Source organism: Lithobates pipiens, unplaced genomic scaffold (genome assembly GCF_037356315.1).
Source record: "Lithobates pipiens isolate NorthernLeopardFrog02 unplaced genomic scaffold, aLitPip1_a1.2 Scaffold_158, whole genome shotgun sequence".
NCBI lineage: Eukaryota > Metazoa > Chordata > Amphibia > Anura > Ranidae > Lithobates > Lithobates pipiens.
In genome coordinates, this window is record NW_027507747.1 from 1,745 (window position 1) to 21,004 (window position 19,260).

The window sequence follows — 19,260 nt, forward strand, 5'->3', positions numbered from 1 at the left end:
ATGATAAAAATTTCATTTGGGTACAGTGTTGTATGACCGCGTAATTGTCACTCAAAGTGCATCAGCGCTGAAAGCTGAAAATTGGTCTGGGACTGAGGGGGGTTTAAAAAACACCCCACATATACTATGGTTTCTTAGCCCTACTACATGCACAAATCACACATATGTGGCATTGCTACGATCGTCAGGAGTATGGGAATTTATTTTGAAGGTTTTTTGGTGGCGATACATGGTAATGGTATTTATTTTTTTGGGGTTAGTCTTCCTTAGAAAATAAATACATCAGGGAGATATCCATGAATATTTCCCACCACATGAAAGCCCAATTTGTCCGAAAAAATAAAACAAACAAGGTATAGTCCACCTGGATACACCAAGTAGCAATGGTATGTACAGTTATAGCAAGATGTCAAAGTTGCAAAATTAGGCTTGGGCAGGTGTTTTGACCCTGGTCATAAAGGGGTTAAGATAATACTTTCTAAATTTTGTTGGGGGCAATAAAGGTCACACAGCACTGTAACTACCAGATTATACAATCCAATAACTCAGCTGGTAAAGAAATGCCCCACTTACCTCGGCATACTGGTACACACTTGCCCAGGCTGAAGAACAATGAGTGAAACTCTTTAGTAAAGCAGATATCGGCAGCTGTGGGTGTCCTGTGGTGGGGATATATAACAAGGAAATGATCTTTTTTTTTTAACTTAATTTCTTTTTATTTAGATTTCATATGGTCATACAAAAGATTCAAGGTACAGCTTTAAAAAATACATATGAACTAAAAACAATGGTCTCTACATCTCGTACATAGTACCCTTTTATCACCTCGTATCCCAGCACCCAGTCCCCCCCACCCCCCATCCCCCCCTAACCCCCCCCCCCTAGTACCAGTTTATTATCTTCTTGCTCACTACAACCACAGTTATTTCATATCCGGTCATTAAGATTATTAAGATGTCTGATCACAGGCCTAGCTTTATCCTCGCCTGATATTATTAATCCAGTGGGTTCTCTATTTTCTTCAACCACGGTTCCCATATTTTCTCAAATCCTCTGAGATTTCCCCTGCGTATATATGTGGTCCTTTCCTTCCACACTAAATCATTTATGGCCTGAGTCCATTCACTTGAAAGAGGTGCCCCTACTGCCTGCCATTTCTGTGCTATTAGTTTCCGTGCCTGAAACAGACATCTTATAACAGCTATAGTTGTACTCCTCCGCTCCCCCTGGATTCTCCTATAGCCTAGTATACAGGATCTAGGGTCCAAGTCCAAAGGAAATGATCTTACACTAGATCCGGCCATCACAAACTTTGCTTTTGAGTCAAGTTTTCATTAAAACATAAAAATATTGAAATACTGAACTCACCAACGCATCCGACTCAAATTCCAGAGGTGCTTCATCTGCAAGATTCCTGCAGAAAAGGACAAACCTTTATCAGATGGATAAAATAATTTTACCACTAAATGCCATCACTGAGCACTGATTGCTGGCTAGGCTTTGGGATGAGGTGTGGGAAGTACGAAGCACTATTATGTGATGCCGGCTTACCCCAGAGGTGCGGGTCATCCATGCAGGACTGGTGGTTGGAGATGGTGAGGAGAGGTGTATCCGATTGCCGTTTTTCAATAAGGTCATACAAGACTTCTTTGTTGTGCACTTTCAGGCGATTCATGTATTCTGCAGGAATAAATATTTACTGAGAGAACCAGATGACATAAAGCTTTGGTTTCAACAAAAACTGACAACGTTTAGGCCGCCTTCATCCATGTGAAGTACGCTGCACTAAGGCACGAACATTTATGTGCAGTATTCTGTGCATTAAACTGTGTTGGGCTGAGGCAGCCAATTTACTTTAAAAAGTGTTACTAAACCCACAACAGTAAAATCAGTCTGTATATGCAGTAAAGCATGCTTGTTCTACTCACTGTGGAACCTAAGGAGTTAATCCTCTGCATTGTGTATAAAGACTGTGTGATCCTGTCTCTTTGATCCTCCTCTTTAAGTGACTCCAACCCATCTCTCCATAGAGCAGAGCATTAGGAGTCAGGCTGCACATGCTCAGTTTGGTGTGCATTGCTTTTTCTTGGGAGAGCACATGTGATCAGCACAGGGCCAATCTCCACTGTCCACAAGCTTAAGCAGAAACTGATAGAAGTCACAAGACTCCTATATATTGCTGATGGGAAAAGGTATTTAGCAGTTTATATTTACTAAAATGATTGCATTTCCGTGTATTATGGGAGACCAGATATAGCGAATGCAGGTTCTGGGTTTAGTAACGCTTTAAATCAGCAAATATTACTCATGTATTTTTAGGCTGCTTTCTCACTGAGGCAGCGGGTCCATTAGCAGTAAAACTAGCTGTGCTTTACCGCTGTTTAATCAGCGCTTTTCGGATGCCAGCGAGGTGATTTTAAAACCTCAGGAAGTTGTTAAAAGCACCAGTTTTGCAGCGCTTTTGAATCACTTTTCAGGTGCTTCAGAAGCGCTGTTCATTCATTCCAATGGGCAGGGGCGGTGTAGGAGCGCTGTATACAGCGTTTCTACACTGCCCCAAAGATGCTACTTGCAGGGCTTTTTTTCCTGTCCCGCAAGCGAACCGCCCCGGTGTGAAAGCATTCAGGCTTTTACACGGGGGAAAGCATGAGAGGTGCTTTTCAGGTACTGTCTTTAGTGCTAAAATGCCTGAAAACTGCCTAAGTGTGAATGTTTGAATGGTGCGCTGCAGTGTAAATGAATGCCAACTATGCGCATTCCATGCATTAAAATACCACACAGTAAAATGTATGTTGTTTTCCATGCGTAACGACGTAGCAAAGATACAAAGCCAGTCACATAATCAACACACAAATGATTCTGAAATCAGTTGGCTATTGCTTTCTATTCCCAAAAACTAAGAATTTGTCTTTTATGGAATCATATTCAAATTTTAGCCAGATAGAAGATTTTCCATCATCCTAATCCCATGCCTACAATTGGCTTACTGGCCCATCCAGAAGTCTACAGGAGGCCCAACATCAAATTACAGGCATCCCTGGGAAATTCTCTTGTATGTTGGGTAAAATACTTGCAAAATGTATTGCAAGTGTAGAAAAATGCTTGGATGCAAATCTCCTATCAGAAAACTAAAGCTGACCATATGATTCTAGTAAAGGCAAAACACACCCACTTAGAACTTCTTTTCAATGACTTTAGTAAAGTACATTGCATTGGCCTAGGTTAGTCCGGTCAGCAAGGATCTGCAATAGTCAGTGAGGTTAAGCCCCATACACACTATCAGATTGTCTGCTGATTTTTGTCTTCAGATTTACCAAAACTATGTAGTAGAAGGGCCGGTCTGATTGCATACAAATTGAAACTCCTCAGGTTTGACCTCATATTATATGGTTTTGGTAAATCTGAAGAAAAAAAATCAGCAGAAAATCTGATAGTGTGTATGGGGCTTTATTTTACTAAAACTGGAGAGTGGAGGGAAAAAAAAAAAAAAAAACATGGCAGCCAATCAGTTTCTAACTTCAGCTTGTTCAATTTTGACAAACAAATAACCTGGAATCTGATTGGTTTCTGTGCGGAGCTGTACCAGATTTTGTGCTCTCAAGTCTTAAGCCGCGTACACACGGGAGGACTGTATGGCCAACTTAGTCCGTCAGACCATCCGACGGACAGTCCGTCCTACTTTCGAATGAAAGGACTTGACCACACACGGATGCACAAACAGTCCGTCGAAAGCGTGCGCGATGACGTGTACAGCACGTACGATGGGACTAGAAATAGGAAGTCCAATACACTGCAATGCAACCTTCCGCCGTGTAAATCCTTTCTGAGCATGCGCCATACTTAGTCCGTCCAACTTGCCTACACACGAGCGGACTGTCCGCTGAAACCAAAGTCTGACGGACAGAATTTCGAAAATTCCGAAATACTTAGTCCGCCAGACTGCACGCTGAAAAAGTCCGCTGAAGCCCACACACGAGCGGACTGTCCGCTGAAATGTGTTTCGACGGACTAAGTTGGCCAGACAGTCCGCCCGTGTGTACGCGGCTTTAGTAAATCAGCCCCAGTGTGACTTGAGCAGCCATTATAGATCAATTGCACCACAACCCTATTTCAGTTTAGCCAACAATTGAAAAAAAAAAAATGGCCACTGAGACTTTTCAGATGCCAATTCAATTGGATTTAAAAGTTTAAAGACATTTCCTTTATTAAACAAAAAAGCCATAAAAGTGCATATTAGAAACACTTTTATGTGCTTGTCGAATTGCATTCTGAATTATTTCTTCCACATATAATGTACATTGCACTCCCCCCCCCCCCCACCAGTCATTACAGTTCTTTTACAATAGGCTGATCTGATGGGATAAGGGCCACATTTTCAGATTTCTGTGGGACATCAGTAAAATGTTTACACAGCATACACCTCGGCCTACCTGTGATTGCATTTAGTCAGGGGGCAGGGGTAGCAAAGTAAAATGAATATCTGTCGGTTTTGGCATCTTTCTTGGAGATCTAGAGATACTTACTGGTCCATATCCAGCTGTAAGTGCCCACAAGTCCTGTAACAATGGTACTGATGACTTTCCTTCGTAAGAATACGTGAGAAGGAAACGGCCACTTCACCACCAAAGGCATCTTTCACAGGTTGGCAGCAATCTGAAGAAACATTAATAAAATAAAACAAAAAAATAAAAAAAATGGTAAAGCAGCAAAAATGAAGATACACCAACTTTACTGCACCGGTATTTATATTACTATCAGAAAGATCCTGGTCTGGAGACTTAAACATTGAAGTGGAACTAAAGCCCTAATACTTTCCTCCGCTTCAACCCTCTGAGGTCCCTCAGTGACATCTTCTCCTCGATTTCTTTCAGCTGCTGGTCTCCAGCCATGGTGATTGGTGGGCGCAGGATGACATAATTCCTGCACATGAGTACAGCCATTTCTGCACACAGGATCTGTGCCAGACTGTAAAGTAAGCTGTGCATGCGCAGCTTAGTGTACATTCTAATGAAGACAGCAAAGAGGCAAGCAAGTTTGTTTTATTGAAGAAAAGGCAATAAAGAGCGTGTCTGCTCACAGGTTTTTAACCCCCCTGGCGGTGTTCCCGAGTCTGGCTCGGGGTGGAAGTTTTGTACCAAATCGCTCAATGCAGGCGGAGATTACTTACCTTCTCCCCTGGATCCAGCGATGTCCCCCCCCCCCCCCCCACTGTACACGGTTTAGGAGATATTTACCTGAAGACAGCCACCAATGTCTACAGCGCATGTGCCAGAGACAGAGAAGCGCAGCCGCACTGGGCAAGCCGCAGATCGTGGCGATATACTGCGAGTGGCGGCTCCCGTGCGCATGCGCGGGAGTGACATCATTGCTGCTCCGGCGAATCACAGCGCCAGAGCAGCGAGACCCACCAAGAAGATGGACACTCCGGACTACAGGGGACAGCGGTGACTTCACTGGCTCCTGTGTCAGGTAAGTGACACTTAATGGACTACTATGCGATGCGATGCGATGCGATGCATAGTAGTCCATTATGCTTTACCTTTGCAGGGAATGAAAATGGAAGTAACACCCATCAGGGTTTACTTCCTCGCCAGTTCATTTTTTTCTCCTGAATGAAGAATGTATGGATAGTAGGTAGAAAAATATGGTTTTCAAACGTATAGTTTGCACAAGTGAAGTCAGTTCCACAGAAAAAAAACAAAAAAACAAGAAGAACATTCTGCATCTTTTCTGCACTGAAATGTATTGGAATCCTGTAAAATCGCATCAAAAACACACCCAAACGCACACAATGTCCTTATTTAAAGTGGCTGTAAAGGCAGAAAGTTCATCTTAATGCATTAAGATTAAAAAAAAAAACTCCTGTGGGTAGCAGCCCCCCTCATACTTACCTGAGCCCCCTCTCTATCCAGCGATGTGCATGAGTGCCTCGGCTGTCCGGGACTCTCCCTCTTGATTGGCTGAGACACAGCAGCGGCGTCATTGGCACCCACTGCTGTCAAAGTCAGTTAGCCAATCAGGGGAGGGGGGGGAGCGTCTATGACTCTCGTGCTGTGTGTAGATAAGGAAATACATGGCTGTCATCTCACCATCACTCTACATCTACTAAAGTGATTGTTCACCCACCGCAAGATCAGCGCTCACGTGACCCGCCGGCTCTCCCCTCTCCGTCTGACAGATGCAGCGGGTGGGTGGAGACTCCACAGCTAAAATTAAAAACTAAAACCGTAAAATTTAATTTTACACTTTTTTTTTTGCATATTAATGTTATTCATCAGCAAAGTCCTCTCTGCTCATTGGTCAGAAATGTATTTATCAATGAGATGGCGAGAAGCCCCCAACCAATCCCCATGTGATGTCATCTGTGTGCAGCCTATTATCATCTATCACCTGCACCGATCGCTGTGTGCAGCCTATTATCATCTGTCACCTGCACCGATCGCTGTGTGCAGCCTATTATCATCTGTCACCTGCACCGATCGCTGTGTGCAGCCTATTATCATCTGTCACCTGCACCGATCGCTGTGTGCAGCCTATTATCATCTGTCACCTGCACCGATCGCTGTGTGCAGCCTATTATCATCTGTCACCTGCACCGATCGCTGTGTGCAGCCTATTATCATCTGTCACCTGCACCGATCGCTGTGTGCAGCCTATTATTAGCTATCACCTGCACCGATCGCTGTGTGCAGCCTATTATCATCTGTCACCTGCACCGATCGCTGTGTGCAGCCTATTATCATCTGTCACCTGCACCGATCGCTGTGTGCAGCCTATTATCAGCTGTCACCTGCACCGATCGCTGTGTGCAGCCTATTATTAGCTATCACCTGCACCGATTGCTGTGTGCAGTCTATTATCATCTGTCACCTGCACCGATCGCTGTGTGCAGCCTATTATCAGCCATCACCTGCACCGATCGCTGTGTGCAGCCTATTATCAGCCATCACCTGCACCGATCGCTGTGTGCAGCCTATTATCAGCCATCACCTGCACCGATCGCTGTGTGCAGCCAATTATCAGCTATCACCTGCACCGATCGCTGTGTGCAGTCTATTATCATCTGTCACCTGCACCGATCGCTGTGTGCAGTCTATTATCATCTATCACCTGCACTGATCGCTGTGTGCAGTCTATTATCATCTATCACCTGCACTGATCGCTGTGTGCAGTCTATTATCATCTATCACCTGCACTGATCGCTGTGTGCAGTCTATTATCATCTATCACCTGCACTGATCGCTGTGTGCAGTCTATTATCATCTATCACAGAAAAGGCCGGTCTTCAAACGGTTAATAATAAAACCTTACTACCAAAACATCCCCGATCTGTGATTTCTACACAGTGATCAGTGCAGGTGATAGATGATGATGATGATAGATGATAATAGACTGTACAAAGTGATCGGTACGGGTGATAGATGATAACAATAGACTGCACACAGTGATCAGTGCGGGTGATAGATGATAATAGGCTGCACACAGTGATCAGTGCGGGTGATAGATGATAATAGGCTGCACACAGTGCGGGATGATGGATGATGATGACGACAATAGGCTGTACACAGTGATCGGTGCGGGAGATAGATGATGATGATGATGATGATAGATAGATGATGGATGATAGTAGGCTGTACACAGTGATCGGTGCAGGTGATAGATGATGATAGATAGATGATGGATGATAATTGGCTGCACACAGTGCGGGATGATGGATGATGATGATGATAATAGGCTGTACACAGTGATCGGTGCGGGAGATAGATGATGATGATGATAGATAGATAGATGATAGTAGGCTGTACAAAGTGATCGGTGCAGGTGATAGATGATAATAGGCTGCACACAGTGCGGGATGATGGATGATGATGATAGATGATAATAGGCTGCACACAGTGCAGGATGATGGATGATGATGATGATAGATGATAATAGGCTGCACACAGTGCGGGATGATGATGATGATAGATGATAATAGGCTGCACACAGTGCGGGATGATGATGATGATGATGATAATAGGCTGCACACAGTGCGGGGTGATGGATGATGATGATAGATGATAATAGGCTGCACACAGTGCGGGATGATGATGATGATAGATGATAATAGGCTGCACACAGTGCGGGGTGATGGATGATGATGATAGATGATAATAGGCTGCACACAGTGCGGGATGATGATGATGATAGATGATAATAGGCTGCACACAGTGCGGGATGATGATGATGATAGATGATGATAATAGGCTGCACACAGTGCGGGATGATGGATGAGGATGACAGATGATAATAGACTGCGCACAGTGTGGGATGATGATGATGATGATGATGATGATGATAATAGGCTGCACACAGTGCGGGATGATGGATGATGATAGATGATAATAGACTGCGCACAGTGTGGGATGATGATGATGATGATAATAGGCTGCACACAGTGCGGGGTGATGGATGATGATGATAGATGATAATAGGCTGCACACAGTGTGGGATGATGATGATGATGATGATGATGATGATAATAGGCTGCACACAGTGCGGGGTGATGGATGATGATGATAGATGATAATAGGCTGCACACAGTGCGGGATGATGGATGATGATGACAGATGATAATAGACTGCGCACAGTGTGGGATGATGATGATGATGATGATGATGATAATAGGCTGCACACAGTGCGGGGTGATGGATGATGATGATAGATGATAATAGGCTGCACACAGTGCGGGATGATGATGATGATAGATGATGATAATAGGCTGCACACAGTGCGGGATGATGGATGAGGATGACAGATGATAATAGACTGCGCACAGTGTGGGATGATGATGATGATGATGATGATGATGATAATAGGCTGCACACAGTGCGGGGTGATGGATGATGATGATAGATGATAATAGACTGTGCACAGTGTGGGATGATGATGATGATGATAATAGGCTGCACACAGTGCGGGGTGATGGATGATGATGATAGATGATAATAGGCTGCACACAGTGCGGGATGATGGATGATGATGATGATGATGATGATAATAGGCTGCACACAGTGCGGGATGATGGATGATGATGATGATGATGATGATGATGATGATGATAATAGGCTGCACACAGTGCGGGATGATGGATGATGATGATGATGATAATAGGCTGCACACAGTGCGGGATGATGGATGATGATGATGATGATGATGATGATAATAGGCTGCACACAGATGACATCACATGGGGATTGGTTGGGGGCGTCTCGCCATCTCATTGATAAACACATTTCTGACCAATGAGCAGAGAGGACTTTTCCGATGAATAACATTAATATGTAAAATGAAATCTTTGTCCGTCAGAGAAATCTCTGTACAGATTGTATTCCGCCATGAAAACATCCCCCTCCCCCTCTCCCTCCCCCCGGCCTCAGAGCCTCCTGCCTGGGCAGCGTTCTAGGAAAGTTCGGGGCTTCGGCCTAGATATCCGCTCCTCCCAGGAAGTGAATAGCCGGCTTCTCTCCTGAACCCGCTTCCCGCTGCTGAGAGCTGTACAGCCGGCCGGGTCACCGCTGGGGGCCACTACGACCGACAGGGGCAGAGGAGGCAAAGCGCCGCCATCTTGTCGGTCAGCCCACTTACCTGCTGTAGAGAAAGGGAGCGCCCTGTGAGGGGCGGAGACTTCATTCACCTCGGGCGTCCCTACTGACCGTCCTTTACCGCTGTCACCCGGAGCCTGCACTCTTATCTCTGCCCGCTAGATGGCGTGCGCCTCCAGCTTCCTCTTCCCTCACAGAGGCCGCTGACATCCATGGCCAAAGTGACAGTTGTGCTTTCATGTTACAGCGCATTTCATTGGTCGGCCCTGTGGTGACCATAGACCATAGGATAGGGTGACAACGCTGCTTTCCCATTGATGGTGCAGTGGGTGGGGGTTGTCACCCTAGGATGAGGGGTCGCCAGGTGAAAAAAAAGGCAAATCTCATCAAAGGGTTGTTTTGGTTTCTCTCATGCGGTGAAGTACATTTTCCGCACTTGATGAAGGGCAGTTACAGCTCAGGCACATAGAAAACGATGTGTTTTCAGAAGGGTGACCACGTGTCCCGGATCGCCCGCAAAGTCCCGCATTGCCAGGGAAATCCCGCATCTTGGAGGTGTGTCCCGGGCATCTTCGTTCCGGGACGATGCAGTGTCCTGGAATGAAACTGACGCAGCCGATGCAGCTGTTCCCGATTCTGCGGCCATGTCTGTCTGTCTCCTCTCCCGGCTCTCCCGCCCCACCAACCATTTCATCCTATCAGCAAAACTCACTTGGTGCCTTATCTGCACTAAATTAACCTTCAGAACTCGTGTAATTCATATGTGTTCAGGTTTAAAGGGATGAGGGGGCAACTCTAGGATGGAGGTGTAGGTTGGGGATAGCGGTGCCGGCTCCCTGTCAGACATGCAGTGTACGGCAGATCCCGGTGATCGGTGCTCTGGCAATGCTCATCTCTCGTGACTGAAATGGGGGCGGGGCGCTGCCTGTGTCCCCGAGTCCCTCCTGTGATTCCCAGTCCTCGAGTCCCTTCGTCTTGGTGCCCGCCACCAGCTGCTCCGTCCCCGATCTTCTCCCCCAGCTCTCATCCAGGTCCCTCCGACCGTTCCAGAGTGTCAATGTCCAGAGTCCCCTCTGACACTGTCCTCTTCCCTGAGCCCTCTCTTCTTCCTGTACCTCCCATACCCTGCACCCCTCTATAGAATCCTGCCCCCAGCCCATAGTACCCTGCACCCCTCTATAGAATCCTGCCCCCAGCCCATAGTACCCTGCACCCCTCTATAGAATCCTGCCCCCAGCCCATAGTACCCTGCACCCCTCTATAGAATCCTGCCCCCAGCCCATAGTACCCTGCACCCCTCTATAGAATCCTGCCCCCAGCCCATAGTACCCTGCACCCCTCTATAGAATCCTGCCCCCAGCCCATAGTACCCTGCACCCCTCTATAGAATCCTGCCCCCAGCCCATAGTACCCTGCACCCCTCTATAGAATCCTGCCCCCAGCCCATAGTACCCTGCACCCCTCTATAGAATCCTGCCCCCAGCCCATAGTACCCTGCACCCCTCTATAGAATCCTGCCCCCAGCCCATAGTACCCTGCACCCCTCTATAGAATCCTGCCCCCAGCCCATAGTACCCTGCACCCCTCTATAGAATCCTGCCCCCAGCCCATAGTACCCTGCACCCCTCTATAGAATCCTGCCCCCAGCCCATAGTACCCTGCACCCCTCTATAGAATCCTGCCCCCAGCCCATAGTACCCTGCACCCCTCTATAGAATCCTGCCCCCAGCCCATAGTACCCTGCACCCCTCTATAGAATCCTGCCCCCAGCCCATAGTACCCTGCACCCCTCTATAGAATCCTGCCCCCAGCCCATAGTACCCTGCACCCCTCTATAGAATCCTTCCCCCAGCCCATAGTACCCTGCACCCCTCTATAGAATCCTGCCCCCAGCCCATAGTACCCTGCACCCCTCTATAGAATCCTGCCCCCAGCCCATAGTACCCTGCACCCCTCTATAGAATCCTGCCCCCAACCCATAGTACCCTGCATCCCTCTATAGAATCCTGCCCCCAGCCCATAGTACCCTGCATCCCTCTATAGAATCCTGCCCCCAGCCCATAGTACCCTGCACCCCTCTATAGAATCCTGCCCCCAGCCCATAGTACCCTGCACCCCTCTATAGAATCCTGCCCCCAGCCCATAGTACACTGCACCCCTCTATAGAATCCTGCCCCCAACCCATAGTACCCTGCACCCCTCTATAGAATCCTGCCCCCAGCCCATAGTACCCTGCACCCCTCTATAGAATCCTGCCCCCAACCCATAGTACCCTGCACCCCTCTATAGAATCCTGCCCCCAGCCCATAGTACCCTGCACCCCTCTATAGAATCCTGCCCCCAGCCCATAGTACCCTGCACCCCTCTATAGAATCCTGCCCCCAGCCCATAGTACACTGCACCCCTCTATAGAATCCTGCCCCCAGCCCATAGTACATTGCACCCCTCTATAGAATCCTGCCCCCAACCCATAGTACCCTGCACCCCTCTATAGAATCCTGCCCCCAGCCCATAGTACCCTGCACCCCTCTATAGAATCCTGCCCCCAACCCATTGCACCCTGCACCCCTCCACAGAACCCCCGTCCCCAGGACCCCTGTACAGAACCCTGCCCCCAACCCATAGTACCCTGCACCCCTCTTCAGAACCCTGCCCCAACAAATAATACCCTGCACCCCTCCACAGAACCCCGCCCCCAACCCATAGTACCCTGCACCCCTCCACAGAACCCTGCCCCCAACCCATATTACCCTGCCCCCAACCCATAGTACCCTGCACCCCTGTACAGAACCCTGCCCCCAATCCATAGTACCCTGCACCCCTGTACAGAACACTGCCCCCAACCCATAGTACCCTGCACCCCTGTACGGAACCCTGCCCCCAACCCATAGTACCCTGCACCCCTGTACAGAACCCTGCCCCCAACCCGTAGTACCCTGCACTCCTACACAGAACCCTGCCCCCAACCCGTAGTACCCTGCACTCCTACACAGAACCCTGCCCCCAACCCATAGTACCCTGCATCCTTCCACAGCACCCTGCCCCCAACCCATAGTACCCTGAACCCCTCCACAGCACCCTGCCCCCAGCCTATAGTACCCTGCAGGGTGCCCAGGGGACATTGTGACCACCAGGCACACGCATCGGCTCCTCAGTATGCCCCTTAAAGCAGCCGCAATGCAGCTACGGTGGTTCGCACAGGGGAGCCATTCTGACAGCGGGCGGTCGGCAAGCAGTTAACCTTGTTGTCTAACTAGAGATCTATGTTCTTCCCAAGCATGTTTGGGGCCATTTACTGCTGACTGTCTCACTACCTCTACTCTACAATATGTTTCCATTTCATATTGAAAAACTGCTGCGCAAATATCGCATGACATAAAAAAATTGCACCATTTTATTCTCTAGGGCAGTGATGGGGAACCTTGGCACCCCAGATGTTTTGGAACTACATTTCCCATGATGCTCAACTACACTGCAAAATGCACAAGCATCATGGGAAATGTAGTTCCAAAACATCTGGGGTGCCAAGGTTCCCCATCACTGCTTTAGGGCCTCTGCCAAAAAAAAAAAAATAATAATATTTGGGGTTCTAAGTAATTTTCTATCAAAAAAGTGTACATTTTTACATACTGTAAATGTGAGAGGTGTCAGAATTGCCCTGGGTGTCAAGTGGTTTAGGCCATTTTGTGGGCAGAAATAAAATATAAATCATTTATAGAATGACATGTATCACTATTGTACTAAGCATGGATGAGCTTAACTTTGTCCTGAACCAGGTTCGGTATTGAACCCAGAAGTTTTTGGGAGCCTTGTCTTGAAAAACGAGCAGGAATCAACCCTCTGCAGTGTACAGTACCGCATTTGGCCAGAGGTGTGGGGGTGCCGGCGACACTAGAAGCCACTCAGATGCACTCAGAGCCACTCGGAAACACTCAGTTCCCGAATGTTTCCGAGCCTCTCTGAGTACTTCTGAGTGCATCAGAGCGGTTTCCGAGTATCTCCGGCGCCCCCTCCACCCCTGGACACATTCGTACTGCATACAATAGATGTCACTGTGGAATGAATTATCTGAGTTTCCATTGACTATGGGGAAACTCACTTTGATATACGAGTGCGTTGGATTACAAGCATTCTTCTGGAACGAATTATGCTCGTAATCCAAGGTACCACTGTAATATATATATATATATATATATATATATATATATATATATATATATATATAATCACTAAATATAACATATATTAATAAATAATATCAAAAATAAACTGGGTTCAGGTCTGAACACGGAAGTCAGCTGCCTTCCCTTACATCAGGGTCCCCATTAGATTGCCTTCCCTTACATCAGGGTCCCTATAAGTGTCCCCTTTACATCAGAATCCCTCCCTTACTTTAGAGTTGTCAATACAGTCGCTACCCCCTTTACATCAGTGTCCCCATTAGAGTCACCCCTTATATCAAAGTGGCCATTAAAATCCACCCTTATCTCAGAGTCCCCCCTTACATAGGGGCCCCCTCCTTACATCAAGGTCCCCTTACATCAGGGTCCCCCCTCTTACATTAAGGCCCTGATTGGAGTCCCACCTTTACATTAGGGTCCCCAGCAGAGTCCCTCCTTACAGAGTCAGGGTGCAGGTTGGGGGATGAGGCAGAGGCAGCCATTGCCATCCTTAATTCTTAAAAGTGTTGCAGGCCGGGTGGGCAGTAGTTTGGAGACCCCTGCTCTAGAGTTCAACCTTAATAAAAAAAAAAAAATAGTGTGTCCCCTTTGCTGTATCAAGAGGCAGAACGTAGGTTGTTTTCGTAACCCTTGTCACTTTTTTGGTGCAATGAATCCATGTTGTCCATCATTCCCTTGTTATCTCTGGGGTTTAGAATTCCTAATAAAACACATTCTGGAATCATTTGGGCCTGATTATTATGCAAAAGGTGCCATTTTTTTCTTTACAGAATCCCCCAACATTGGTCTTATATGGTCAGGAAGTGAGGGGAAATCTCTACAATAAGGACATGGTTAAAATCAAAAAACATTTTTTATTAAAGCAGTGAGTTAGAACGATTGAAAATATATTTATTGCTTACATGTATACTTGTTCTGGGTTAGTAATTTAGAGTAGTGAAGGAAGGGGACCCGCATGTTTTCATAATTTTTTTCCAATTTATATATTTTGAATAGAGTTACCTGTAGTTTCCACCTTGGCCTCAAGATGGCACTACATGATGCAAAAACACATGGTATACAGGGGATGGCGGGGACTTGGTATAAAAGAGGGTGCAGCACATTACTGATGGGGCTATGGGGGGAGCGCTCCTATAGTCATTTGAACCCTTTTACTGTTGGAGATTTTTGCTGATTTCTGCTCTCACAGCAGTTTGGGGTTCTATGTAATTTTCTAGCAAAATTTTTTTTTTAACTTGTAAATCACTACATATATAATAAGTCTGAAAAATAGGCCCAGTCCTTAAGTGGTTAAAAATAAAAAAGGAAAAAAAATCCCACGTACATAGGTATCACAGACTCCTCCCACGTACATAAGTATCACAGACTCCTCCCACGTACATAAGTATCACAGACTCCTCCCACGTACATAAGTATCACAGACTCCTCCCATATACATAGGTATCAGAGACTCCTCCCGTGTACATAAGTATCAGAGACTCCTCCCATGTACATAAGTATCACAGACTCCTCCCATGTACATAGGTATCACAGACTCCTCCCACGTACATAGGTATCACAGACTCCTCCCACGTACATAGGTATCACAGACTCCTCCCACGTACATAAGTATCACAGACTCCTCCCACGTACATAGGTATCACAGACTCCTCCCACGTACATAAGTATCACAGACTCCTCCCACGTACATAAGTATCACAGACTCCTCCCACGTACATAAGTATCACAGACTCCTCCCATATACATAGGTATCAGAGACTCCTCCCGTGTACATAAGTATCAGAGACTCCTCCCATGTACATAAGTATCACAGACTCCTCCCATGTACATAGGTATCACAGACTCCTCCCACGTACATAGGTATCACAGACTCCTCCCACGTACATAGGTATCACAGACTCCTCCCACGTACATAAGTATCACAGACTCCTCCCACGTACATAGGTATCACAGACTCCTCCCACGTACATAAGTATCACAGACTCCTCCCACGTACATAGGTATCACAGACTCCTCCCACGTACATAAGTATCACAGACTCCTCCCACGTACATAGGTATCACAGACTCCTTCCACGTACATAGGTATCAGACTCCTCCCATGTACATAAGTATCACAGACTCCTCCCATGTACATAAGTATCACAGACTCCTCCCATGTACATAAGTATCACAGGCTCCTCCCATGTACATAAGTATCACAGACTCCTCCCACGTACATAAGTATCACAGACTCCTCCCACGTACATAAGTATCACAGACTCCTCCCATATACATAGGTATCACAGACTCCTCCCATGTACATAGGTATCACAGACTCCTCCCATGTACATAAGTATCACAGACTCCTCCCATGTACATAAGTATCACAGACTCCTCCCATGTACATAGGTATCACAGACTCCTCCCACGTACATAGGTATCACAGACTCCTCCCACGTACATAGGTATCACAGACTCCTCCCACGTACATAAGTATCACAAACTCCTCCCACGTACATAGGTATCACAGACTCCTCCCACGTACATAAGTATCACAGACTCCTCCCACGTACATAAGTATCACAGACTCCTCCCACGTACATAGGTATCACAGACTCCTCCCACGTACATAGGTATCACAGACTCCTCCCACGTACATAGGTATCACAGACTCCTCCCATGTACATAGGTATCACAGACTCCTCCCATGTACATAAGTATCACAGACTCCTCCCATGTACATAAGTATCACAGACTCCTCCCATGTACATAAGTATCACAGACTCCTCCCACATACATAAGTATAACAGGCTCCTCCCACGTACATAAGTATAACAGGCTCCTCCCACGTACATAAGTATAACAGGCTCCTCCCACGTACATAAGTATAACAGGCTCCTCCCACGTACATAAGTATCACAGGCTCCTCCCATGTACATAAGTATCACAGACTCCTCTCATGTACATAAGTATCACAGACTCCTCCCATGTACATAGGTATCACAGGCTCCTCCCATGTACATAAGTATCAGAGACTCCTCCCATGTACATAAGTATCACAGACTCCTCCCACGTACATAAGTATCACAGACTCCTCCCACGTACATAAGTATCACAGACTCCTCCCACGTACATAGGTATCACAGACTCCTCCCACGTACATAAGTATCAAAAATATGTCAAAAATGTCCGATGTGTCCGCCATAATGTCGCAGTCACAATAAAAATCGCTGATCGCCGCCATTACTAAAAAAAAAAAAAAAAAAATTAATAAAAATGCCATAAAAGTATCCCCTATTTTGTAAACGCTATAAATTTTGCGCAAACCAATCAATAATCGCTTATTGCGATTTTTTTTTTTTTTTACCAAAAATATGTAGAAGAATACGTATCGGCCTAAACTGAGCAAAAAAATTTTTTTTATAGATTTTTGGGGGATATTTGTTATAACAAAAAGTAAAAAATAAAACCGCAGGGGTGATCAAATACCACCAAAAGAAAGCTCTATTTGTGGGAAAAAAAAGGACGTCAGTTTTTTTTGGGAGTCATGTCGCACGCTAAAAATAGCGCCAGTGTAGCGCCTGAAAAAACTGACCCCTTTCACTCCAGTGTGAAAGCCCGAGGGCTTTCACACTGGAGCGGTGCGCTGGCAGGACGTTGGCAAAAGTCCTGCTAGCCGCATCTTTGGAGTGGTGAAGGAGCCGTGTATTTACCGCTCCTACCCATTGAAATCAATGGGGCAGCGCAGCTATACCGCTGGCAAAGCGCTGCTGTAGCGGCGCTTTGCGGGTGGTTTTAACCCCCGCGGAGCGTGGACCGCCCGCCCACGCTGTCACCCACGGAACCCACCCGCGGAACCGCTCGCCTCCGCTGTCACCCGCGGAACGAGACCCGCGGAAGTGCCGGCCCGTGCTGTCACCCGCCACATTCTCGGAGGGGGCAATTGCCCTGTTCCCCCCCCCCTGAATCCGCCCCTGTTCCTGTCCCTCACAGATTCCCAAAGGGAAATTCTAGACTCTCCCATAAAGGAGGAGTGCATTGCCAAGTCCCCAGGGGTCGGATGGCCTCCCCTTGGAATTTTACGCCCAGTTTCAGGAGGTCCTCCTCCCCAGGTTACGAGCATTGTACTCTCATATATATGAATCAGGTGTGCTTCCCAGAACCACTAGTGAAGACCTATCTCCCTCCTACAGCTGGATGTGAAAATCCTGGCCACAATTCTCGCCCTCAGGCTTAACAAAGTGATACTTAGTCTCGTGCATGCACCACATTCAATCTCAGGAGACTCTTCATGAACCTCCAAGCCACGCATGACAACATTGGCTCCCGGGTAGTGGTCAGCCTTGATGCCACTAAGGCATTTGACTCAGTGGAATGGAGTTCCCAGGGGAATGTCTCCGTGGTTTCGGCTTTGGCTCTAGATTCATCAGATTCCAAGCGCTGGAAGCCATCCTCAACACTTTTGTCTGGGGCGCTTCTAGGCACAAGCTGTCTTGGCAGGCTCTGAAGCGACCCACACACTTGGGGAGCACTGCCCTACCTGATCTAGCACTATATTACATTGCCTCCCAATTGTCGCACTTTTTCTATATAAATAGGCACGACAAACTTCGCTACTCCATGCTGGTTTGCTTGACAGCTTCTGATATGGTGGCTCACCCCTTTCAGGTGCTCTTTTGCAAGTACCGCGGCCTCACTGTCAGAAATCATGAAACAGACAGACAGAAGTACAATCAAATCACACTTGTTTATTAATAAAAATAAAAAGGTAAATAGGAAAAAGCGTAGTCAAGCATAGCCAGAGTCCAGTAGCCAGATCGGGTAGTCAGCCAGTCCAAAGTTCATTAACCAGATCGGGTAATCAGCCAGGCCTGAAGTCAGGGATCCAAGGAGAGCAACTACAAGCAGGATAAGAAGCCGGGAGGGATGTCAGCAAGCCAGTCTTGAAACAAACAGCAGGAGATGGTTCTTTGTGATGTGACCAAGGTGAAGGCAAAGGAAAGAGTGAGCTGGAAGGCTTTAAATAGGCAGGTCAGACGAGCATCATCGGGAACAGCTGGTAACTGTGGAAAGAGAAGAGATCTGGCAAATAGCCGACAGCTGAGCGGCCAGCCCAGAGGAGGAAGGGCTAAGCCAGCCCTGACAGTACCCCCCCAATGACCCCTCTCCCTCGGAGGGCCACCGGGCTTGAGGGGAAACCGTCTATGGAACTCGCGGAGGACGACAGGAGCATGCACATCAGAGGATGAAACCCAGGAGCGTTCCTCCGGACCGTACCCCTTCCAATGCACCAGGTACTGTATGCGCCCACGGAACCTACGGGAGTCAACAATGGATTGTACCTCATACTCCTCATGGTTCTCAACCAGAATAGGGTGAGGACGAGCCACCGAGGTGGTAAATCGGTTACAGACCAACGGTTTCAATAAGGAGACATGAAACACATTTGAGATGCGCAAACTAGGAGGAAGGTCCAACGCGTAAGCTACTGGGTTAATTCTGTGAAGGATACGG

The 19,260-nt window shown here is 47.1% G+C and overlaps 1 protein-coding gene across 1 annotated transcript; it reads right to left on the reverse strand.

The window, feature by feature from the left end:
• Positions 1–573: 573 nt before the first annotated feature.
• LOC143981463 (tafazzin-like) lies at positions 574–7,279 on the reverse strand (the record flags this gene model as incomplete). Its single annotated transcript, XM_077479343.1, is given in 4 exon segments — positions 574–659; positions 1,369–1,414; positions 1,552–1,680; positions 4,524–7,279. Coding segments are annotated over 4 exon segments (370 nt in total), but the record flags the coding sequence as incomplete, so codon positions are not given.
• Positions 7,280–19,260: the final 11,981 nt, after the last annotated feature.